The sequence below is a fragment of the Leptinotarsa decemlineata genome, unplaced genomic scaffold (genome assembly GCF_025532065.1).
Source record: "Leptinotarsa decemlineata unplaced genomic scaffold, Ldec_3_MD MMD2_tig00000133_RagTag_RagTag, whole genome shotgun sequence".
In the NCBI taxonomy this organism is placed as follows: Eukaryota; Metazoa; Arthropoda; class Insecta; order Coleoptera; family Chrysomelidae; genus Leptinotarsa; species Leptinotarsa decemlineata.
In genome coordinates, this window is record NW_027412542.1 from 2275719 (window position 1) to 2303657 (window position 27939).

At 32.9% G+C, this 27939-nt stretch overlaps 1 protein-coding gene across 11 annotated transcripts in view; it reads right to left on the minus strand.

Moving 5' to 3' along the window:
• The window catches only part of dnc (phosphodiesterase dunce), a 768665-nt gene that overhangs the window by 105757 nt on the left and 634969 nt on the right, over positions 1–27939 (minus strand). For all 11 annotated transcript variants that reach the window (XM_074172547.1, XM_074172544.1, XM_074172545.1 and 8 more), the window contains 2 exons: positions 24475–24539; positions 14590–14702 (listed from right to left, as the gene is read on the minus strand). In XM_074172547.1, the coding sequence (XP_074028648.1) occupies positions 14590–14702; positions 24475–24539 (178 nt within the window). The remainder of the gene's footprint in view (positions 1–14589; positions 14703–24474; positions 24540–27939) is intronic.

Below are 27939 nucleotides of genomic sequence, written 5' to 3' on the forward strand. Positions count from 1 at the left end.
TCCTGTTACCCAATCAACCTTTTTCAGAAAAGTTATTGGTTCACTAAAGTGGTTAACTCCATATTTTACTTCAGATATCAAAAGCATACATTTCGGAGAGGTATCAAATAACTCCTTGAAAATTCAGCATGTGCATTCAGATGTAAAAAAATCTGGGGAAGAGGCTGACCTCAAAATCGAACTATTCCATTCTTCAGTTGATGAATTCCCTGATAAAAGATAAAAGTGACAAATTAGGCATTACTCAACATGATGTCTCAGTATTTATTTAGATTTCACAAGTGATGACTGGGTAATTTTAATTCATAAAAAATTCTACGAAATAAAAAAAATCACTCACTGAATCAAGCATATATTTCAAAAAACAATATATTGAAACTGTCATGAGAAGACATGTTATCGCATTCAATGAACGCAAACTGTATGAACAAACATTTATACAAGATATGATTATGAATGGGTTTGATACGGATTAATGTATCACAATGACTAAATTAACATTAACATTCCACAAAAATAACATGGGCATGATACACAAAAGACATATTATAAATTAATTACTGAGCTCAGAGATGCAAAAATTATCACGTGGAAAAACAGTGAATCTATTATAAACCATTCGCACCTTTCAAAAACATTTTTATCTTGAAATAAATATTACGTGAGTGGCGTTTTTCTATAAATAATGGATTATTGGAATGAATGGATTTTAAATGTTCGCTCTCAATATTCATTTACATTGACTTCATTCGAAAAATTACTAAATATGAAGCTAATTTGAAAAGTAATTACTAAAATGCTCTATAAAAAAATATTCATTCAGTCTTTCAAATCTTCAAGCTCTTTCGAAACTGATACATTTTCATCGTCCTCATAACTTTGTTGAATTCTTGAATGAAATTTTCAAGTGAATTTCAACATATTGAATGATGATGTTCTATCTAATTTGCTAACAAAAAGTCCCTAATCTAGGCACTCCTCAAACTTGAGGAGTGCGTAGAAGACAGTACTCTTCAAGTTTGAGGAGTGTCTAGAAGATGACAGTACTATCAACTGTCGAAAGCGCTCGCAGATAATCAATAGAAGATACAAAGCTTCAAATCCTTTTTGTAAAATTTAATATTGAAATACTGAAAATAAAGGAAAATTAGTTGCATCATTCAAAATATATATATATATATATATATATATATATATATATATATATATATATATATATATATATATATATATATATATATATATATATATATGTCTCACACATAAAGTCCGCATCAAATGGGTTTTTTTTTGTTCATCTCTTCAAGCAACTTTTGATATCTCCATTAGATTGTGCTTTGGAAATGATGCCAAATGACATGCATATGACCGATCAAGTGATTTTTCTTCCCTGTCAAATTTGACATTTTTTCCAAAAAATTTTCAGAAAAGCAGTTATTGCTCGAAATTTCGAAAATCGGTAAAGAGAAAAGATGATTGTTTTTTCATTTTTTACCCATATCCCAATTTTCAGCTCTCTAGTACAAATTTAGTTTTTTTACAGTTTTTCGAAATTTTGACATTTGCCGATTTCTCAAATTTAGCCAAACCTCAACAAAGTTAGTGCTTTATGTCTAACTTATCTTTCCAACGCATTTTTATTACCAATTGCAATTCTAAATACAACTTATTTCGCAAAAATTTAAAACACCAGAAAAAATTATGCCAAAAATGATGCAAAGTTGATACAGTTTTTAAAAACAGATGAATATTTCACTTTATTTCTACTTTTTGGGAAATAGCTTGATACATAAGCATAATTAAAAAACAATATCAATGAAAAGTTAATAATTTATTCTTTACTGCACTTTTCAAACAGTTAAACTTTGATTTACTAATTACGAAAAATTACAATGCAATTAAACTAAGGAAAGGAATTATACGGAAGTAATTTCACATTTACTAAATATTTTTTATGAGGTATGAATGAACAAAATTACTTCAGAAATCAATTTAGATTTTGTTGCTTAGAAAACTAAACCGTAAAAAATTCTAACAAACATGTGTTAAAATAAAGTTATAATTTAAATTAAGAACACTAAATCAAATCGAAACATATGCCTAAACCATGTAAATACCAATAGAAATACAAAATAAAAAATCACATTTCGGTGTGCCTTCCACCACGCTCAATGCAATCTATTGTCCTTTTTAAAACATCTTTAACTGCATTCTTTATACTACGGGGTTTCGTGCTTACAACACATTCTCGAATAACTGCCTCTAAATGGTTTATATCTCGAAAAGGTCTTTGCCTATACACCTTTTGTATCAAGTAACCCCACAAGATTTCTTCTTGTGGGGTTATATCAGGAGATCTAGGCGGTCAAAAGTGTTCCATATTGAGACTGATTACTTTGCCCCTAAATATTTCCAAAAGACGCTCTTTAACCACCCTTGTAGTATGAATAGGTGCACCATCACACTGATACCACACAACATTTCTTACTTGAAGGGGCATATTATCCAAAACTTCAGATAGTTCGGTATTCACACAGTGTAGGTAGTCCGCAGAATTTAAATTATGTCTAAAAAAGTATGGTCCTATAATTTGATCGTTTAATATGCCACACCATACATTCGTCTTAAACGAATATTGATCTCGACATTAGATTGCGAAATGTGGGTTTTCTTTTGTCCACCACCTGTAGTTTTGCGAGCTCACAACGCCATTTGAAGTGAAGGTCGCTTCATCTGTCCATAAAATTTGATAAGGAAAATGATAATTTTCTTTTTTTCCCCTTGAAATAAAAAAAAAATACAAGCGCATATCGAAGTCTCTTTCTTTTAATGTATTGATAAATTTCGGTTTATAAGGCGTAAATTTATTTTTGTGTAAAATACGTCGTACACTCTCTCGGTTAACATCTGTTCTATCTGCAATATCTTGAATACTTGTTTTTTTATGTTCTACGACATCCAAACATATTTCAAATTCCACTTCTTCAGTATGTCTAGAAGGCTGATGTGCTTTTCTAAAATTACTCTCAACCGAGCCAGTAGATTTAAACTTAGCTATTATCCTACTAACTGTTGACTGATGAATATTTCTTGCAGGATGTCTGACATTGAAAATATCAGCTACTTGTCGGTGACCGGTATTCTCGCCGCATATTAAAACGATTTCAATTTTCTCTTGAAGATTCAGCATTTTTAACAACACACTAGACAACGAATAAACTATTTTAAATCTAAAACTGATAAACACTATTTTGAGTTATTCAACAAATGTCATATGACAATAAAATATTTTGCTTATTCAGTTCAGTTCAATTGTTTCCACAGTACCCTCAGTTTAATTTCGTTGTAATTTTTAGTAATTAGTAAATCAAAGTTCAACTGTTTGAAAAGTGCAGTAAAGAATAAAATATTGACTTTTCATTGATATTGTTTTTTAATTATGCTTATGTATCAAGCTATTTCGCAAAAACTAGAAATAAAGTGAAATATTCATCTGTTTTTAAAAACTGTATCAACTTTGCATAATTTTTGGCATAATTTTTTTTGGTGTTTTAAATTTTTGCGAAATAAGTTAGGCATAAAGCACTAACTTTGTTGAGGTTTGGCTAAATTTGAGAAATCGGCAAATGTCAAATTTTCGAAAAACTGTAAAAAAACTAAATTTGTACTAGTGAGCTAAAAATTGGTATATGGGTAAAAAATGAAAAAACAATCATCTTTTCCCTTTACCGATTTTCGAAATTTCGAGCAATAACTGCTTCAGTCAAATTGGTTGTCATTTATTGAGTCTGTTTTGCCAAAATATTATCGCAACTCAGTACTCGCTTGGCTTAGTACGAGAGAATTTATCGCTGTTTTACCCAACCCTCTTTCACCCAAATAATGAAAGAACTCATTTAAAAACCCAATAAAATATTCATTTTACTGCTTCCCAGCAGAATCAAATAAAAGGAGATGTGATGCATTCTTGAATGCTCTGGAAAAGTTTCTGAAGAGTGATCAATGAATACTGAATGAATTTCTCAATACTTTCTCTCATTGATCTTGACGTCCTTCAATATTTATAAAGCTTCTATGCTGAGGTTGCAACTTTGCTCCGTTCACCGTACTGAAGTAAAATGCTCAATATGCATCCGTGCAACTTGGCGTATTCGGAGTTTGTTTTATATTTCCATATTATGTAATCGTATCAATTTTGATGTCTATGAACTTGGAACAACAAAAGATGGAATTGTGAATACTGAAGTTGGGGTTGAAACATCTTTCAATTTATGTATTTGCTTGAATGAATTTGAATTATTTCATGACTATTTTCCGTATTTGACAATGTTACCGTAGTCTGTATGTGTGAAGTAGAATCCGAAGCAGTCGATTTCGCGTCGCTCACAAGAACTCAGCCTGTATCGGTATCTGTAGAGTAGGGAGGGTGAGTGCAGGCCTACATGTGACCCATTGTACATTTTCCTGAGGAGTTGTCACTGGGAGATATCTCTTTACTCGCCGAACACACACTCTCTTATTGACGATAACTCCGGACACTCGCATAGGACATGCCTGAGAGTTTCATCTTCCTGTTCACATATCCTGCATAGAGGTGTGACCACTAGCCCCACATTATGGAGGTGTTTCTTTAGTTGACACTGGCCAATCAGAAAAATTTACTGTTGGGCGTAGATCTTTTCTGGTCATCGCCACACAGTAAAAAGTATTTCTTTATAAAAAGATCATAGGTTGCTTTGAAATTTTTATCTCTATTGGAAAAACTATTACTTTATGCCAACATCGCCATGTTCCACCAGAAAATAACACTTTTTCCAACAAAGAAATCAAATTTCTCGGCCTTTCAACGACATCATTCGTTTGATTATATCATTGCGAAAATGAACTATTTCAAATCAAGAAAATATAATATAATATCATCTCAAAATCCACCACCTATTTGAAGGGAAAAATAAACTGTTTCAAATGGAGAGCAATATCAACTTGATTAGAACACATAGTGTTTGTTTGAATTTAATACTGTATCTCTCCAAATAACTCAATTCGTTTATAACAAGAGTTTTATGAATCTACATACAAAACTATATTATGATCGACTGAAAATAACAGGAATTTCAATTTGAAAAAAAACTGTGGTGCTCTGGTCTTTCTATGACCCTCTGAAGTGAGAGGAGAGCGGGGAATTCCGTTGTAAGCATCGTGTACGCGCCAGTATGTGTTGGAAAGTGATGTTGGTATGTTGCGATTTTGGGGATGAAGTGTTTTATGTGTCTGTAGGCAGTGCAATTTCTTTCCGATTATTTTGTATCTACCATAATGGAACAGATTTTACAAGATTGGATACTTGCACAGTTGAAAGATATTTTCATGGGTAAGTATTATAATTGGATAAAACTCCGCTATATCAGTAAGTACCGCGTTGTATACGTAGTACCGAAGAGAAAGTGGTAAACTTTGACGGCAACTCTTAATTTTGCCCTCATTTTGCGAAAATTATACCAATGGTCCGTAATTTTTCACACATGCATTATTACATTTGCCGAGCTCTGCAGTATATTAATTTAAACTGAAAAATCCTCCACGTTGATTCAAATTTGCCAGTCTCTTGTTTTGGACATACATTTCATCTTGTTTCAAATAAGAGCATTTTCTCTGAATAAAATTTGATTTTCTCTCAGACCAAATTCATTTTTTACTGAAAGATAGAGGTAGTTATAGTTTCGACAATGAATTATAATACAAAAAATACCAAAAAAGGGACCAGTAGGTATAAAAAGCTTCTATATGTGGCAGCCACTTTCTGATTTCAACATGTAAATATTTGTTGAATTCCGAAACGTCTTAGCTTTCTGTAATCACTTCAGAAATGTTTTTATGTTATTTTTTGGGAACAAATTGAATACACCGTACTCAGCTTGAAATTATTTAATAGATTTCCTTTAGGAATGTAAGAAATAGGTAGAAATATTACCAAACTCACTAGAGATGAAATATGAATGCTGTTATTTGAATAGCGAATCATATTCCTTCAAGTATGTTTTTATGATCATGAGTTACATTTTTGAGAAACATTTTATATTTTTCATTGATCCTCTAATAATTATTTCGGAAGGCAATTTTTCTTTTGAATTGATTATTTATTTCTGATTAAATAATGTTTAAGCACCTCTTAACTTGCTAGGAATCGTATGTTAAATAATAAGACCTCAGACAAGTTTGAAATTTTGAGGGTTGTCAGTACATGCGAACAACAGTTGGGCTGGTGAACGAAATAAACTCACTTGAACAGTGTTTTATTGAAAAAAAATTATTTTTTTTGATTAAGTGGCTGCTGTTTCCATATTTTTATTTTTCTATATATTTGAAATAGTGGCTAAGGATGATGTGCTGATTTCTTCTTTCGTTTCAGAATCCAAGTGATGTTTCGGCAATTGTGGACAAACAAAAGCAGAATGTTAATTACCAGAATAGCATTTAGTTTCAAAAACTTCATTTGTGTAAAATTACTAATAAATTAATTCATTTTCTTATCCGAGTTGTAATGTTGTTTATAGGCTTCGATTTTATTTTATTTGTTAATTTGCAATTTGTCAAAAATATGTCCCTTTTTTATATATGTTTTCTTATTGAATATTCATTTCTTTTATTTGTATAACTGTATGATCTCTCAAAAGTGTGCGGTTGGAATATGAATTTAAGCAAAGACTAGCAAAGAAAATTTAGTTCTCTATTACGTTTTGTTTTTCATCACATGCTTTTTCAGGATAATATTTATGATTTGCAATTGCTTCAAATGAACCAATCATAATATGTAATGTATTATTCAGTTTTTTTCCTTACCACTTATAGCTGTTCATATTACAGATGAGATACTTTGGAATCAAGTAAGTAAATACATCCAAATGAGAGGGACAGTTTATAAACAGAAGCATAAGTTCATCTTTGATGAAATAAATGAGTTCATTTGATTCATACAAATAGAAGCGTTTCAATGAAAAATGCTTCTCTTCAAAGGAAAACAACTAATTTCTCATACGGAGACACTCAAATAATGTTCCAAGTAAACATATCATTCTTTCAAAACCCAAAACAGTTTTGCTTCAAGATTAAATTTTGCTCCGACTGAAGAATGCATACTTACTTCTCTTGAGCTAATGTGATTATTTCTATTGATATGTATGCACAATCTAGGTGGAATATTTTTTTACTTAAAAGAAGCGTTTATTCAGTCAATTTGAAATAATGATTCAAATTCAACTTGAGCGAATATGTTTCTCAGTTAAAAAAATATTTCTTCATGAATATAGGAGAGCAAGAATTCTTTGAATCGAGATAATGTTCTTCACTTTAAAATTTTTTATTTTTACTGTGCAGATAACGCGCCAGATGGCGCCAGCTTCCCAGGGTCGCCCAGGGTGAACCTGGCAGGCTGACAACCTGCATCCTTTGAATCCATCCCATATCTTTAGAGATTGAGCATGGGTGTGACGTTTGGCTAGTCCAGCTGCTTCCTTGGCAATACCTTTACTCCTGTCATGCCCTTTAACACACCTCAGGATGATGTTATTATCCACCTAGGATTTGGCTAAATCTTGGTGGCACTTGGCACCACTCGGCCTTTCCCAGACCACAACTTGGCCTGCACCCTTACAAAATTCAACTGCCTCTGGAACTGAAAGTATACGACCATAGACAACGACGTGTGTTCGTTGAATGGGCTGTGTAGCAGTTGGCAACTGATCCTAATTTTTATCGAAAAACCATCTTCAGCAATTAGTCCAATTTCTGAATGAATGGGTACGTGAACAAATAATTTTGTCGGATTTGGGACGATACCTATTCACATGAGATTCAAGAGCATCCAATGCATTCCGAAAAAGTCACTGTTTGATATGGATTTTGTGCTGGCGGTTACATTGAACCATATTTCTTTTTAGAACGACGTTGGTGAAATCATCTCTGTCAACTGCGAGAACTATACCATACCAACGACAGGTGGTTTCAACAGGACGGCGCTACGTGTCACACAATTTATGCCACATTGGGTATACTGCATGAGCGATTTTGAGTCATGACACGTGGAGGTAATGAGAACTGGCCACCGAGATTGTGCGATTTGACTCCGTTAGACTTTTTCTTGTGAAGTTTTCCAAAGTCGCGGCTGTATGCGACTGAAAATATAAATTACTATCACTCGCGAGAAAAACTTTAAGAAATATTTTTTGTGAAAGAAAATGGAAATGATAAAAAGTTCAACTGAAAAATACATATAATAATAAGAAGGTTATGAAATCATCTCAAAATGGAATGTGTTTTGAAACAACCACATTGTGAAAGCTTCGCAAATTTCCCACTAATTTTGCCGAAGATAATTTCAGTCAGATTCAGTAATATGAAGAACTCCTTATTGAATAATCATTTTCTACTCTGTTTCATCCCACGGCAGAATTTCCACTGGCAGCCATATCACAAAAACCCTCGTCTGTTCCTGAAAAACTTAAACGATTTCACTATTTCTCCTCAATTATAGAACCCGGTCCTAATGAGCTAGCTCCGCTCTCCAAAATAAACAACTTTCACGACCAAAGAAATTCCTCTCAAACAGCAAGTATTTCAGAATTTACCTTGAACGTGAATTCAATATTAGTAAGATTCTCTACGTTTATATTACGAAACCGTTCATTATCGCTCCCAGCTTTGCTTCATTAATTAGCTTTGTTATTCTCAATATACCCAGTGAGAGAGTTGAATTTTTCTCATAGTGTGCACATACAAAACGATTAGAATAAACGGGTGTCATTAGGTATGTCTACTACACCTAGTAAACATATACAGGGTGTTTCCTAAACTACGGAATGAAACTTCAGAGGGTGGCTCTTAGATCTTTTTAAAAAGTTGCTTCATTTCTGAGATACAGGGCGTTGAAGTTTAAAAAAATACGGTATTTATGAAATATCATAAATATCCTTACACCGATTTGATTGAAATTTGATACAGTTATTTGAAGTAGTACGTTGCTTATTTAGTCCGAACTACATTGGTATTATTAGCTCCAGTGGCGTCTCAGTGGGCACCATAGCCAGCAATATTGGGGAAAAATACGCCACTAACTTGTAGTTTTTAATTTTTTTAGAATAGTCGACAAAAAAAGCACTTCTAAAAATTTCACAAATTTCACAAAATCTGTCAATTTTAGAGGCTAAGCCATATGTATTAACGAAAAATGAAGAAATAAAGTAGTGATTCAAAACGGTAGAAGTACATTTGAAAAAAAAGTTTTGATATTCCAAGTTTGTCAAGTTGACGACTCTGTATAAAATCTTTAGGTTGAGAAATGCCTATACCAGCATTTCAACTCACTCTTGGTGTTGCATGAATTTTATCCATAAATTTTTTATGGTGACATTGTGGTGGGTGATCTGTTTTTCCGAAGAATTTCTTACTTTCAGCAGTAACTTGACAACGCCGCAAAATTTTCGAAAAAAAGAAAACCTCTTCATGTGAATCATTTTGCTCACTTCAACTGTGAAAAAATTTACAGGGGGTCCTGTTTTAGAAATCATCAACAAAGTAAATCATATAACTTTTATCTGAAACATTTTCCCATACTCCTCATTATAGGCGAGATACTGTACTTCCTCACACTAACTGGCCACCCTGTATGACAACGTTTTCAATGCCTTTTTGATAAAGTTGAAGGTGATGATGACCCAACTGGCAAATGATAAAATTTTGAGGAGTACCGCCCGGTCGGTAGCCGGTCGGTTCGACGTGGGTGCTTTATTCACTCACTCAAATCGACCTCACTTGCTATCGTCCAACCCGTGTTAGGAATCACCGTTAACAGGTAAGAGACCTCGCACAATTTTCAACTTCTGAGGGTTATCGTTCGTAGCGACAGCTGGTTAACGAAAAAACAGATTTTTTTCAAGCAGATAGAAAATAATACGGAACGAAATAGAACATGCCTAATGAAACTAACGAACAGTCACAACATCATTGACATCAGTTATGCATTTGGGAAAAATGGTGAATTAGTTTGAGAGACGCAGATGTTCACAAACTTTGTAACATATACAGTCTAGCACAAACTACGTTAGCCGATGGTGATGTTTCCATTTGTTGAATAGGTAATAGCCAAACAGTTCATCCGTCGAACAGCAAACATATCTAGAAGAAAAAAATCACAAAAAGGTCAATACAAAAATGTTGTTCTGTTGATCATACTATAGTCTCACCTCACACAGAGATACTGGGTATTAAATGAGACATGTGAATAAAAACTGGCACTTTCTAACTAGCATATGCTAGGTCTAGTAAGTATTTGGTCAAATCAGTGTGAATAAAGATTTGTAGAAAATACTAGGGCAAGTCTAGTAGAATCTGGAAAAACCCAAGCACTTACTCACGGGGTAGTACATGCTAGACCAAGTAAATGCTAGGTTTTAACGTTCCTGTCACGACACGTTCTCCCCTTCACTACCTTTCAGTCTACTCTACATCGGCAGCCCCTCTCTCACTCTGTTCAACCACGTGCTAGAAGATGTATTCATCATCGGAAGAATCTGACAATGATTTTAATAAAATAGAAAAAATTGATCGCACTCTGTTTGTACGTCTCCTTTCGGATCACATTGTCTTACTTAGCAAATCAAAAACCCCTGCTGTGATGAATGCTAAGAAAGAAGCTTGGGAAACCTTACGTTCTGACTACTGTGGTGCATTGGGGAAACAAGTTGCTGTAGGCCAACTAATAAAAGCATTGAACAATGTGAAGTCTACCGTCAAGAAGAAGACTGACGTAAAAGTGACGGGAAACAGGAAAATAAAACTACAATCGTGGAAAAAAACATTCTTGGAGTTGATAGAAGATTCCATAAAATCCCGGGTAATATTTCAGTTGGCACAAGTGCCGGGCCCCCAGTTCACCAACCAACCAGTGATGACATCCAAGAAAGTTTGCCGTATACAGAAACTGAAGGAAAACCAAACAAAAATGAAGAATCGAAGAGCCAAGAAACAAAGAAGCCGATGACAACTAAATCTGATGCCAACCACCACAAAAATAAGGTCAGAAAAAGTGAAAAAATTTTGTCGAATCATGAAGCAGATGAAATTAAAGACCTGTCCATACCGCAGTTGCAAAGGATTGTTTTGTTGCAACAATACAAACTGAATAAGATCAAACTGGAAAAGGAAACTATATTGTTGGAAACCATGAAGAAGCAAACCGTTGAAAAGTCTACTCAAACTGATGTAACTGTTGATGATTGCCATACTATATTCACATTGTAATTAATTGTAAGCTACATAAGTTGTATTTTTCTTTGGATTGTAATAATGTAGGATTCTTAGGATTATAATTCTTACCATTTTAATCAAACTTGAAATTTGAAATAATTCAGTAATGGTGTGAATAAAAACTAGTATATAAAATAAGATGATTTTATTCAGTAAATAAACAAAAGCCATATCCACGGCAGAGTGAACACTGCCGTGTTCACTCTGCCACAAAACTTTAGCCTCAGTCATATCTTCAGCTGTAGTTGAAAACCGTATCCAATTATGTGATTGTTCAACTACTCTACTCATCACGCACCTCATAGTCTTGTTAGCAGTAGTACGATGTATACCCACATCTTAAGCTACACCAGACTGAAAGCCAGGATCACCCACAAACCTCAGAAATATTTCCATTTGCAGTCTTCTGGAAATACCACCGCCACGAGTATCACTTTCTTCAAGAAACTGTGCCGCAAGGAAATCAACACTCTCACTGTTGAACCTTAACAGTTCTTTACAATTACGTTCGTTCATTCCAGAGCGAACAGAATAAATTTTACGTTGACGAATAGGCATAAACTCAGCCATGATCAACAACAAACTGTGGACTGAGCAGACATGTAGTAAGTGCTAGGAAACAGTCTAGCATGCCCCAGACCAGGCTTGAAAATATCAAAGCATATGCTACAATCTACTTCAAAAGTTTTATTCACACCATTTTTTAGGCATTTACTACTCGTCCGGGAAAACTCTCAACTTACTACCCCTAGCAAGTTCTAGTGTGTTTATTCACACAAAACGTAGCATTTACTCAAGAAATCCCTAGTATTTGCTTATACTAGTTTTTATTCACATTACTGAATGTATCATATTATAAAAAAAGAAATACTGCTTCAAAAACTACCCGACTTTGCTCTTCTGGAACGATAAAAGGCAGATTACAAGGTTCAAAAACATTATTATCTACGAAGCAGCAAAAATACGACCTTCGTTAACTCTTTTGTTTGTTTTGGATGTAAAACGAGAAACTTCGCGGTAATTTGTGAGAGTCAACAAAGAACAGCAAATGAACATTCGCTGTGGATCTGGAATTACCTCTCAAAACCAATTGAAGGTTTCTATGGAACTGAACGAACAGATATCTATGTTCCTCATAGTGTCCCGTTACCTACGGAGGAAAGTAAACCCGACGGATAATTTTAATTGGTATTGGATCAGGTTGTTATATTTACTAGGAAGATTAATGTTTAATTACAGTATACAGCTAATTGAGTCGAACATCGAGACTGTTTCAGCATTTCTGAGAGATGATATTGAAATTATGTTATCGCTTAGATTACGGAGTTTATATGATTTTTGTCTATTTGCCACAGTTAAAATACTATAACTTTCGAAAATAATTCCAGAATTTTTTTAGGAAAGGAAATAAGTTTTGGCTATCTACTTCTCCATCTTTATATGAAAAATGTGGAAATCTTCCAAAGAAAAAAAAACAATCAAATACAAAATAAACTCTTTACAAAGATGTGTAGTTCATATTAGTCTTGAATTAATTACACGGAAAAAAATTCCTATTCAGTTCCAAACATTCGTTATGAAGTCGAATCAGATGTCATTCACAGGATTGCTAAACATTATATATAGTATATGAAAGAAGTGAAATTTCACCCACATGGAACACTGTCGGAGGGTCTTGTGTAAAAGGCTTACCTCTGAATATCCAGGGCAAGTATTCTAGTTTCAGAGTGAAAATCTCAGAAAAGAACTTCAAGAAAGCAATGAAACCTGAAATGTGGCCATATGGGGCCTGTCCGACAACAAACATGTAACATTTGATGCAAGTCTATTCTGAACATACAAGTTGTGAATTATCAAAAAATCAATGGTCATAGACATAACAAATTTCAATATGAATTTCATATGCCGTACTGAAACTTGACTTGAGAAAGATTCAGCTGAGTCATTTCATATAGAGAACTTTTTTTTTGAGTACTTACTTCTGTAGGACCAGTATCACTTGTAGATGAGTTGCTATATACATTCCAAACACAACTTGAATGTCAAAGATATGACATTGAATGATTTTTGTGTTGAAAAGATTTCGAAATATATGGTATAACATGGGAAACCGAATCGAAATTCACAGTAATACTTTGCTGTTATAGGTCGCCAAAGAGAAATCTACTTACATTTTTTTTCGAATCATTGATGTCATGAATGCAATTTATAAGTCGAACTCTGATATCTTTATATGCGGTGATTTTAACTTAAATTGTTATAATGGAGGAAACAGAGATTCCTCAAAACTTTGTGATATTTTCACCACTTATGGTTTGAACCAACTGATCAGATGGCCTGCTAGAATAGCAACCAATTCACTTTCAACTATCGATCAAATATTCACAAATATATCAATCAGATCCATGTATACCCAATATCGTGGATAATAGTATTTCACACCATCAGTCAAAATTTCTTGCATATGGTTCACATACAATAAAAAATTACAATATACGTCATTTGAAAGTGTCATTCAACATAAATGCTCTTGAAAGTTTATGTCAAGATCTAACTAATGAGAACTGGTTGGCTATTCCGAATTTTTTACATGTTAATTCTGCTTTCAGCATTGGGAAATATTGTTATATCATGTCGATAAACATTTTCCAAAAGAGTATGTGCAATATCGCAGTAAGAGAAATGAATGGGTTTCAGATGAATTTAGAAAGTCTAGTCAAAACCTCAAAAATTCACACAAAAATTGGCACCGAATAATAGATTCCTGAAGGGATGTTACAAAATCTCAAAACGAAAACATGACGCACTTATAACCCAACAAAAAAAAAACGATTATTTCAAAATAAACTTTGAAATGTGACAAAAACAGCGTGGCAAATCGTGAACTCCTTGAAAAACAAACTAAACACATTTTGTCAATTAATCAATTTTAACCAGAATATTTCCAGATCATCTCATAACTGGATAATTACTGCCGATTCATGAAAATTCATAAATATTATTTCAACAAGCTATATAGTAAAGTATCAGGTGTTGGTCCACCATCGTTATTCATAATATGTTGACTTATTTATGATCTCTCATAGGCATCTAGATGCCTGTTGTTGTTGCATGAATTGAGTTAATTTTTCAATGAGTTGACCTGTATGATTGCTCACTGTATTAACAGTCGTAGATTCAAAAGTTTGCTAAGCCAGATCTGATGATTAATATATGTGAATATTGTTGTTGAAAGAGAAAATCAATATAAAACCCTACCACGAATTCAATGAATTTTCCAAAACTCACCTTCAATGAAGCCATGTCAGAAACAGATCGATGTGTCTGAATAGTTTCCAGTTGATCCAGGCACCAATCCAGCTCCTCCATAGTTTCCATCGCCAGCTTCATGTATGCTTCGTCTGGAACAAGAAAGTTTCGATTCGATACCGCTTCTACTGAACAATAAACAATCTGAGTCGATTAACGAAACAAGTTCCGAAATTCTAATTCGATGAACTGTCAGGGTTGTCGAATGCAGAATAACGATTCTGATTGAAAACTGGCAAACTTGTGAAACTTATTGGAGCCATTGTGGTCTTAAGAATTTAGAAAACAATGGCTTCCGTGAGTATAATGGAAGTTTACGAGCTGAAAATACTTCATTAAGTTTACTGTGCCGTTAGTGGATGGAAAGTAATCATTTGAAAGAATCTCTTCGGTCAGCTTTTGCATGATTTGCATTGGAACAAAGTAAGCTGTTAGTTCTGTTGTATTTATTTCATCATTCGTATCATCTATAGCCGCTGAGAAAAAAATAATGCAGTGGGTTATCTTGTATGATTTTGATATTACAAGCAAACTCAGGTTCAGTCAAAGTTAGAGTAAAATATAATTACCAATTACCGAAACTTACTTCTCCTGCTCCTTCATCATGCATACGATAATAAATTGCAAACTTGCAAAATGCATTTCTGATATGAAATAAAAGGAATAGGCTTGTTTCATGATATGTGGAATGATACTGGTTTGCTTATAGACTGATCGAGTTAGGGGTATATTATACTTATCAAGCCTAATCGGTCCTAGGATTCTTTATATTTGCAGAAAAAAGAACAATTCGAAAAGCAAGAATTTAAATTGGCCTCGTGTCTGTTGACCAATAAAATTGATCGAGTCTAGAGCGGAGTTGCCAAGTGTATTGGTTTTTAATATCCAATCACAGATCTGATGATACACTTTGACAGACGCCATTTTTGTTGTTATTGTTGTCAACTCGGTGTGAAAACAACTGTTACAATTATCTAATTAAAGAACTTTTTTTTTGTGAAAGGTTGGTCTCAGTGGGTGCCGTTTCTGCTTCATATTCCGCGTCATTAGTTTACATTCCGAAAAATATTTTTTCAGCTTTTTTTTGGAATTAATTTTAACATTACTATTTTGGCCGAGTTAAAATGAATTTTGTAGTTAATCAAAGTCTGAAATGTATGTCATATAAATAAAAGGGACCTACTAAATATACCACCTACCGTTTCCATTTTTCATTTTTAATTTCGGTATCAAAGTATTGCAGATTTTTCTAGTAAAATTCATCGATCATTTCAAAATCGGCTCTTGGTAAATTGTCGGAGTCAGCTTCAACAAAATTAGGCTCAACATTCATTTTGGAATCATTTCAACAAAAATACGAAATTATCTGTAGAAACCATTGACATTAAATAGACACTACAGAGGGCGCAGGCTGACTGGATGACAATATGGCTAATATACCAGTAACGTTGAATTTCTCATTTTTGGTGGGTGGCATGAATGCATAATTGCTTTATTTCATTAGGGTTCATGAACATTAGAATCTGAACTCACTTTGAACATTTACCAAATTGACATTTTTAATAAATTTGCAGTTCAACAAAAACCTCATTAAATATTCCATTTAAGCCAAAGTTTCACAATTATTTCTTCACCCTGTACACTCATTATTCATACCATAGGATAGCATTTTTTATAGTCTTTTCAATGGTGTATCACTAGTAGGGGTTTGCAATTTAAACTTATTGTGTTTTGGTGGGTGAGACCAAGGGGGTTGATGTGGGTGAATTCTCTTTCATGTCACTTCAGTTCTCCCTTACTATCCTGGAAACAATCTCAAGCATTTTTCGATATCATCTTTAGTTCGCGAGATATAGCCCATTGTAAGTTTTAAAATTGACACACTGTATATTAGTCCATATTTCAAATCTGCTCGAAACTCTGTACAAAATTGATATATCATACACATAATTTCCTAAATTCAACCGTTTTCGAGATATCAAATTTTTACGACTTTTAAATTTACTAAAGAAAAAGCAGGAAATGATGGATATTTATTATGAAAGTCGCAGAAGGTGGGGCATGTGGATATGATTACAATTTAATTATATTTTTTTTACAGAAAATAAAAAAAGCATAATTGTTCGGGGTTGATAAAAATGTATGAAACAGAAAAATGTATTTTTCATTGAATGTCCAGGATATTTAAAATTTTATGAAAACCATAGTTAGGCCAGGAAAGAAAGAAAACAAGTTTTAATAAACAACAAATATTTTCTTTGGAATTATATTTAATGAGGTGCTCAAAGTGTTTACCATTCACCTCCTGACAGTAATGAACTCGCTGAAAAAAAATTTGCAGTGTATCAAAAAATCATGTGAAGAGGAATGGTAGAAATTTCATGCCTCATTCTTTCTTGCAACATTTTTATGTGACCCCATAGAAAAAAGTCAAGTGGGATCATATCGGAAGACTTAGCTGGCCATTCAATTTTTCATCTATATATGGTCGTACCACACGTCCAAAATGTGGATGAACCCCATCTTGTTGAAACCATATTTGTTCTGCCGGCAAATTGAGATTATTATTATTCGGGAATAATCGTCTGAGCTCTGGAATAATATGCTGTTGTAAAAGTAATAAATATCGTTCAGAGGACAAATTTCTGTTCATAAAATAGAGTCCTACGACGTTTCGACTAATGGATCCACACCAGACATTTACTTTTTGTGGGCGTTGAGTGCGAACTTCCATCAAATGTGGATTTTGGTCTGATCAATACCTACAGTTGTGTCGATTTACGTGCCCGTTCAAACAAAATGTAGATTCGTAAGAAAACATAGTGAACTTTTCATTTAATTTATCCATAATAACTACGCGGCGTTGTTATGGAGTTGAAAACTCTCAAAAGGAAATTTGATGGACTATGAACTCAATGGATTAAAACATTTTTGGATAATTTATTTAGAAAGTTATTTTCAAAATTCGATATCTCAAAAACGGTTTGATTTGGGAAATGATGTGCTATATCAGTTTCATTCAGAATTTCGAGCAGAATTGAAATATAATAATAATAATAATAATAATATTTATTTACCAAAGAATTATTACATACACTTCCAATTCATTATTGAAGAATGCGAGTAAACAAACACAGAGAAAATCCACAAAGGCTAACCTGCGCGTGGATCACTAAGGTTATTATACAATGAATTCTAAAATAAGTAACTAGTTATTTGTAAATATATAGTGAATTTATAAAATATTGGATTAAATATCGGAAAGCAATTAAATAAATAAATAAAATATATGAAATAATTTCACGCTAGTCAACAAGCACAAACACAATCACATAATATTAAAATACTAATGAGGAAAAAATGAAGAAAATCGATATCACTAACTGAAGCACAGTCACATATATATATATAATTGATATGCTGAATGGAAATTATAATTTTACAAATGATACACAAGTAGATGCGATTTTAGAACATGGATACATTTCAATTTGCATTTTTGAGGTCTATCAAACATTGTATCTCATTTCTTGGTTTCATATTGATCCATTTCTTGGCTTCCCGCTTAAATAAGGACAGTGAATTGAGATTCTTAATTTCAGTTGGAATTTTATTGAATAGTTTGGGAGCAAGAAAAACATAATATCTCTGTCCAATAGTTTTAGCCATCTTAGGTACTTTCAAGGCTTCTTTGCTTCTTTCTTATATCGAGTATTGTATATATGATGTACGTGTTTGCTTGATGAAATATATTTTCTTTGGTATATTAAGAATAATATATAAGGTGTTCTATAAATGATAGATTTTGAAAAATCATTTTGTATCTTAATGTTATTTCAGGAAATAATCAACCGTTTCCATACATATCAGCGACCCTGTATTTTACTGAGACTGAAACTAAAATTATAATTATGAAATTCACAGTCATAATAATAAAATACTAACGATCCTAAGATAAAATTATGAAGTTGAAATTGCAAGCAGGTATTCAGGAAATGTCAGACTAATGGATGATAGTGAATGAATTTCAATGAACTCACAAATGGGTGAAGTTATGCTCTCTTTATTGTGTACAGGAGATGATATTTGACACTGGTGAAGTGAAGTGAGGTAAAAGTAAAGTGGAGCATAGACATTGCGAGCACATAATTTACTGAAAAATATTTTGAAAATTCTAATCCCGATTATGTGTTCTTGTTTTCTAATCAGCATTTTTTCTCTTGTTCTCCGTATTTGAATAACAAAATGTAATCATTGAGAATATGCATACATGTAAAAATAGCCTTTATAACGTTTTGCTGACTTCAACAAATGTTAACACGCTAAAGACAAGATGATGGCGAATAAAAAGTCAGGGGCATATGAAATGAGCTGAGAAGAGGGTGACAAAAATACATCAGTCAGACTAATCGAGCTACCAATACTCGTTTCAAGGACAACGCAGCACGATTCCGGAGACTAAAAAATCTAGTGATTTGGTTTCCAAACAGCTTATTGTTCACCCCTATATGAGTCATTCTTTCAAAATTAGCGGGATTTTTGTAGGAAATTTTCTGCGAATTTCTACCCGAAATCATTGATGTGTGACTGTAAATAAAATTGAGAATGTACCCCATCAAATATAAATAGAGACAAGTTCTACAGTCAGGAATTAATTTGCCTCATCTCCTGAAGACGCCAACTTGATTGGTGAAACACGTGAAGAGTGTTGCAGTTTCGGTGATTGGGACAAGCGCTCGTTTTGGAATGTTACAAGGTTTTGGATTAATCAAAATGACAATGAAGTTTCTGAAGCTTCTAATTTATTTTTCATTCATTTCGCAAACAGAACATAGTACGAATGAATTAGATTTCTTGAAAAAATAAATGATTTCGAAATTATTCACGGAAACAGTTTCTGAATGGAACGGTTGTTTCTGAATGAAATGGACTTTGATTGTTTCGTAGATATTTCGAAGTAATTGGCATTGAATAAAAATATTTATTGAAGCCCAATAAACTGCTTTGTGAATATGTAATTTACGTCAAAGTTTACATTTTTTCGATTATCAAAACTAACAATTTACATCCATTATCAAAAAAATTAATGAATAACTCCTTGGAATGTCAAACAATACACAAGCGGGTAAGCATTACGTTCAAAAACATGTGAAATTATTTTGATAAATCAAAATTGTGTTGAGGAATACTTCAATTCAATAATATTTGAACAGTAGTTTCTGGAACAACATTACATTCGAAAAAAAATCTAGTTATTTTTCCACTAACATTGATTAATTATTCAGAATTGAGTTGTGAGGCACATTATATTATACGAGGTGACTTTTGAAGCATTTTTTTGGAAGAAAAATTGTTCACCATGCAGTTTTTGTTGGACCTCCAGAAACAATGAGTCATCAATTCGATTTGCTTGCTTGCTTCAAGTAATGCGTTTTACATTATTGTCCTTGATTTTTTCTACAAGTCTGATGAACAAATTATGAACAAAATTATGAACAAATAGCTTTCAGCGTTAATTGATCTAGATCAATCAATGATCTTTTTTCTATGTCAAATTGAATTCAGGATCGGGGATTATTTTTTCTTTGGAGGTGAAGGCCACCCTTTTTGATTACTTTGTTGATTACTCGCGAATAACTCAAAAAATCGTATCTTTTGAACATAGAGTTCAGGAAAGTTCAAAGTAACCAAATCTCATAGAGACTGGACGAGCTATAAGGAACTCCGTAATGATACCACCGGAGCAATCCGACGTGAAAAAAAGCCTATTTAGAATTTGTTTCGAGAAACGGAAATTCCAGTTTGATCTGGGGTACTCTAAGAAAACTTGAAATTTTGAAAAATAAACACAGCCCTAACCTTTCCGCGGATTTATCAGATCTGAATCAAATAAATTTCCACTTCTCAAATATTATTTATTATGCAAAATCTCATCATCATGAAACACTTATTGAAAGATATACTCAGACCTATAATGGACTTACTTTGAATTTTCGCAGAGTGACACCACTCCAGACTCAACTATACATCATGAAAAGTAACTGTGTTGGATCTGACATTTCTCTCATTATGTTAAAGTATATTGAAAATTATATTATCAACCACATCACACACATATTCAATTCCTCTATAGAAACAAATGATTTTCCTTCTGCACGGAAACATGCAATTGTACTCTCTTTGACAAAATGTGAAAATCCAACTGAATTATCTCATTTGAGGCCAGTTAGCAAACTGCCTATCCTATCTAAGGTGTTCGAGCGGTTTCTGAAAGATCAAATTGATTCTTTTGTATACAATAATAATTTAATAACAAAAATTCAATTTGGCCTTAGGGCTCTATCCTTGGCCCAATTCTATTCTCTCTATATATATCTGACTTCCATAAAATAATTGAGCATTGCACAGTTCATCATTATGCAGATGACACTCAGTTATATTATCGATTTCCTCCAAATAACTGGCAGGTGGCAATGGAAAAAATTAACAGCGATCTGGATCTATCTATAGCCCATAACCTGAAATTGAATTCTGAAAAATCTCAGCTGATACTTTTTGGCCCGAAACACAAAAGACGGAAAATTGAAGGAAGAATTGAAATCCAACTTGGACAAGACTTACTACAAACAATTACAGAAAGCAAGAACTTGGGTTTATGACTAGATGCTGATCTGAGATTTCACAAACATATAAATTCACTTTGTCGTAGCTCATACAGTATCTTACGTCAACTCTATCAAAGTAGAGATGTTATGACTTCCAAATTGAAGTTGAAACTTTGCGAAACCCTCATATTGCCTAGATTAGCATATTGTGATATAATCTACGGGCCTGCTTTGATACAAACTAATGAAAATCGCTTACAAAAAAAAAAACAAAACAATTGCATTCGTTTTTTTTATGGTGTGAGAAAATTCGACCATATATCCCCCAAGTTCGAGGAGTCAGGTTGTTTACCGATTGCTAAAACCTGGCAGTTCCACCTATTCGACAATACACATAAATTCCTCATTTACAAAAAGCCAAATTATATTTATGAAAGATATAAAACTTTCAAATCACAGAATAATTCGAGGACACGAAACCGTCACACTTTTATTATTCCAAAACACTCGACAGCCTGCTTTTATTTACAACTCTATCAAACAATATAATGCTCTGCCCAGTGAATTTAGACACTACTCCATATATAATTTCAAGAAAAAGTTGAAAACATATGGGAAGTCTTCTGGATAGATAATATATTCATGTTATGCCTTGCTCATATGGTTTTCCCTTTGTCTCACCTTTGTGTATGTTTTGCTATATTTTACCTCAAGCTAAATAGATTTTTAATATTCACTTTGGAATTTATAACCTTTGTTTTTTTAAGTCTCACAAAGATTCATGAACTACTCACTTACCAATGTATACTAGGTAATTATTTTTATATTTCAATATAAAACATGCTATCCCCCATGTTAAGTTGTAAAACAGTCTCGGCTGAACTTTGCCCTTTCGTTGATTTTTGTATTAACTTCTTCTTCATAAACAATGTATGTCAATCAATAAAGCCCATTTATTATCATTATTATTATAAAAAACAAAAAGAATGGAAGTCTAGGGTGTCTGTAAACCCAATAACCAAGTGAAACTTTTTACCAAATAAACCCATGTTTTTTGACGATTTTCCCGAACCACTCAAAAATCGTTCCTATCAAAAATACAGCTTATAAAAAAATATTGGCTCATTGTGTTTGTAAACACAATACCCAATGAAAACGAAGTGACAGCTTGTTGAAGGTTGATTTTTATTCATCAAACGTCAAAATCAACGTTAAGTAATCAGAAACCAATGTATTTCCAAACATATCTCAGAAACTTTCTGAAGTGTTTGAAATAACTTTTTTTTTCATTTTTATGAATGTTCAAAACCAAGCGGAATTTGAAGAATTATCATTATTTTTGGTGATTTATTCATCATTTTCGGTGACAGAAAAATGAAATAATCACTTGCTTTTTGTTGAAACAATGTATAGAGAAACTGCAAAAACTTGAATACATGATTATGGTAAGAAGTTATATTTTTTTTTTGGGAATTCAAACCAACAGGATAATTGAAATTACTTTCTGTGGTGTTATTTCAAAATACACCAATTCGAATCAGAAACCAGTAGAGTAATGATATAGTTCATTGTGAAATTATTGTGAATAGTTGTATTTTCCAAAAAGTACTCGGTTTTTGTAAATTATGATTTCAAAATGCTTTGAATCACTTGAATTTCGTTTTTGAATTTACGTAAAAATTGTTTTATTCGCGAGATCTAAATGAATGAATTTCAATTTTTGATGGGAAAAACATACGTTGAATGGAAAAAATTCTGTAGAATAAATTAAATCGAGGAAAAATTGAACATTACGATAATAATTTCTGTTTCGAAAAAATCAGTGGCTTATCATTTTCTCTTTGAAATGATACAATGCAAATTCCCCATGGACGACACTATTCTACAGCAGAAGATACATTTCAATGTATATCAACGGTCAGCAACAGGCGGACCGCAGGGCCCCACACAAAACACATTCACAATATTATGTAATTATTCGCAAAAGCTAATAAACATTTTTGACTTGACTTGGTCCGTTTACGGTGGAACCTCAAACCGCCAAATATTGTAATGTGTTGTATAGCCAGTGTAAATTAATACGTAGATATACCTTTATTAACTAAAACATATAATTCAACTTAGTACTTACTGTACTCCATCAAGTTGTCTAGTTAACTTGTTTTACAAGTACATACAACTAATATGATTTGATTAGTTTTCTATCTAGTTGTTGAATCTGTCAAAGCCATCACTTCAAATAAAGATGATTGATTTGCAAGAAGATGTGTCTTTGCAAATGTATGAAACGGTATCCACTGAAGAATTTTGGGCCAAACATGAATATTGCAAGAAACCAGATATATTTTTGGCCACTACGTTTGGCTCAACATACGTATGTGAAATATCTTTCTCAAAATTGAAACATATATCGTTCGAGATTAATGGACGCTCACCTAGAAAACACACTTGAATTTGCTGTTCCTATCGAGAAGCAAACTATAAAAAACTGGCTCAAGACTTGTGTTTTATAATTCAGAATTTGATTTGAAACCAAAATAATACATGGGCAGCACCTAATTATTATTCGTTGTTTTATCTGGACCTCGTTAAAATTTTTCCACATATTCCGGACCCTACTCAAAACTACTTACCAGCCCTTATATAGATGATATACTTAATATCTTTCACATGAAAATGTAGGGCCACAGCAAAGTTATCAAAAAACACATTTTTTTTCTAAAAACTTCAGCAGCTTCCTGAAATTTAAAATTCAAGTCATTCAAGACTTTGATATAAACTTTTTTTCTCAGAATAGACTCTTAAATGAACCCTACGGGTCTGAAGTGTCTTTCAAAAACAGCCAGTATATTAAAAAGGTATTGGTTTGCATCTAGAACTGTTTTCAAAGCGTGAGATCTTTGTGGTGCTAAATAATTTTACGAAAAATGTTTTTTTCTTATTCTTTCAATTTCTTCCGATCTAGTTCTTTCCTTTCAATAACGTATCAGAAAGGCGAATTGGTAGTGTATCTTCTCCGGGGTTACACTCTCGTTGAGTAAAAGCTCCTTGACGGGTTTTATCTCATAAATATCTCATTTCCTTCGGTTACATGAGTTACGTCTTTCCCAATTACACTGTCACAATAAAACGGAAATTCGTCATGTTTTCTGGAATTTGTGTCAACGAGCTAAACCTTTCCGAGTAAGTGATTACGATATTTCATGAATTACAATTTCGAGAAAACGTTATGAGATAAAACGAAAATGAGTTTTCTCACCTCCGGGATTCAGGTTCCGAGTCTGGGAGGTGGCCGCGGAAGCTGCCCCAGACGATCGACGAGACCTGGAAAGCAAAAATTCATTATTGAATATTGTCCTTTAAATACGTTTCATGAATAGCGTCAATTTTATAGAAGGTATCGTTCATTGAAACAGATTGCCGTAATTATTATCATTTATTGGGAGGAGGGACGTGAAAGGACAAAATTTATCTTTCGTCTGCCCAAGGGCGAATGAAAGGATGGGTCATGAAGCCAATGATACCCCCTTGTCTTCAACCATAATCATATCTTTCATCCCAGATGTTTGGAGTTGATTCACTATATACAGGGTGTAACATAAGTGTATACAAACTTGTGTTCAAAAATGCTTCAGTTCCGAGATACAGGGTATTGAAATTGAATTTTTATATTCGTTTTTCAAAAGCAACTTTTGCTACAAATGAGTTATTCGCACTAAATTTGGTACCCGGGCTTTTTGACGTGGGAAATCTTGAGAAGAAAATTGGATTAGATAATTTAGGAAACACTTGCTACATGAATTGCATTTTACAAGTGTTGTTCATGATGAAAAATTTGAAGAACGAGGTTTTGATGATGAAGGAGAACGAGAATTTTTCCTACCTATTCACCTAACTCTAACACCTGTTCTTGCAGCTGCAGTTTCGTAAGACTGTATCATCTTTCCCTCCAACCGATTTACTGGAGTCTTTGAAGTCTACTAGATACTCGTTAGGACAACAAGAGGATTGTTCCGAATTCTTAGGGTTCTTGTTGAATACTCTTCCTGAGCAAAACAATAGCAGAATCAATACTCCTGAATGATTTCGTCTATCTCATCTTGTGTTTGTAAATCTTTTGCTGGAAAAATCAACACTAGTTTACTTTGTAGAGGTAGCAAAGACGTATCTGAATTTCTGAATTACAACTAGCGTTACCTAATATGACTAATAACCAGCCCGTGCAAAGCTTATTGTTAAACCATCTGAAAATAGAAATTTCAACGGGTGATGATTAACTGTATTGCCAAATATGCGCTAAACTAACTATTAGGAGACAACAAGTATAGCTGCAGCACCAGTCAATCTAATAATAACACTGATGATCTTCAAACATGACTCAACCTCTGACGAAAGCAAGAAACTCTTTCGAAGGTTTGAAATAGATGAACATTTCAATCTAGCAGACCACTATTATAATATTCATGCAGTTATTGTTCACTGTGGTTCCGATGTTGAATCTGGTCATTATTAAGCATTGGTCAAAGACGAAACGAACTGGTTTGGATAGTCGTGTTACTGAATGTTCTGGCAATATCTTGAATTAATTGGAGCCTACATTTTATTCTATGAAAGACAGGATATTGGCAGATCATGCTCTAGGTGATATAGTGATATAGGTTTTTCCGGGTTTTCCTGGTTTTTCCGGGTTTTCCCGGAAAACTATCTAGTTGCCCCGGAGGGCTAATTAAGTTTTATTGTTGTTTCATAATTAGTATTACTGTTCTATTAGAAATTTATTGTAATGTTACTTATATTTTTCACCCCATATATTTCCCAGACTGAAGTGTTCGAATTACAAAATTTGGTTTTTGTAAAACGATTATTAATCTTTTGACAATCAAACTGACATTCTTCATACGACTTTTGAGCCAAGTAAAAATGCACATATAGATCCGTTTGTAAACTCTTCATTAAATGCTGTAAATTCAACAACCAGTGAAACAAAATCATAGTAGAATGAAACTCATTGAAAAAGGAAGATAATATAAGAAAAATGAAAGGAAAAATAAATTACGGTTGATTTGAGGTTTATCTCGATTTCTGACAACTACAAATCCTATAGAAAAAGTTGAACGGCAAAGTTTGTAGGTAATAAAAAGATCTACCACTTTTGTTTTCATACTTTTTTCATATAACCTCAAAATTTATGTGGAAAATTCAAATTACCAAGTTTTTGGTCTTTTATTCTTATCTTTACAAAAATTTTCTCATGAAATATGGTGAGAACTAATTTTTGACGTACCAAACACGCACTGTAATTTTTATTTTCTCATCTTATTTTCGATGAAATCTCTACTTTCTGATAGTGTGAAAAAATATTCGTTACTATTGTAAATAAAAGTTCTCAGAAAATGCAGAAAACGAAAAAACTCGAATCCAAAATTTGTTTTAATCGTTATGTTCAGTTTTGAGCTATTTATTAAAATTAATTCTCCGTACAACGTAAGATTCCATGGTACATGATAAAAAAATCTGACAAATGAATTCATCTAATAATGAATTCACGATACTTTTCTATGGCAAATATTTTTTATAGGAAAGAAACAAACAAAGAAGATATCGAAAAGAATGGATTGCAAATAATTGAATCTATTTGTGAGTGTAAAAAGGATAATACAACACTGAATCAATTGAGATTTCGAAAATATCATTTGGCAAAAATTCAATTATCTTTTATATTGGCAAATCTCCCACCCACAAAAGATGCAGCGTAACGACATTATTACAGGGCATATTATTAGCTTCAAACTTGGCTGGGTAATGCAATGACAGCAACAGATTGGGGATGGAAGCAACATCAATGTGGCAGTATGCCCAAATTCAGCATTTGCTGCAGCTTTGAAACTGGATGTAACAGTTTAAAATGTGGCTGCCGAAAACATTGTTCGAAATGTACAAATTGCTACCCAAATTTATGTTCTGAAAAATGTTCCAACGTGAAAAAAAAAAAAGGCTACGAGGAAGTTCAAGGCAAAGCAGACTGAAAATGATATCGGAAACGAAGGTGGTGATGGTCTTGAAGATTTCGAAGATCTGCTAGATTCGGAAAGGTTTGTTGAGTCTAACGACGAAGGAATACAATCAAAGAGACAAAAACTGATGTATGTATTATAATGAATGAATATATAATGAAAAATTCAATAAACATAAACCAGCTTTTTTGCTGAAAAAAAAAAAATTGTAGCAGTTACATGTTTTAGATGGAATTCTCTTTAAATCCTATCTTTAATATTCTGAACACCTTTTTCGTATATATTTTTGCAATCCTGATGTTTTATGGATTTGCAATTTTTGCTTTATCAATGTATCATGTACGTTATACGAGTAACTGAAGTGTTAGTTTCAATAAATAGCTCAAAATTTATTGAAAAAATTTTGGATTCGAGTTTTTTTCGTTTTTTGCATTTTCTGAGAACATTTACCATAGTAACGTAGGTAAATTTTTTTCACTATTAGAAAGTGGACTTTTCAACGAACAAAAAACCCAATGACTTTTTTAAAAAAGCACATAATTTGACACGTGAATTTTCGATTAAAAATTATGGTGTTTTTTAAAAACTGAATCAAAATAAGGTAAAAAAATAGATATTTCAAATCCAGAAAATCACGGTTCATTCGGTACACAAGCAGATAAGTTCTCACCAAATTTTTAAAATGAAATATATAAAATATAAAAATAAAA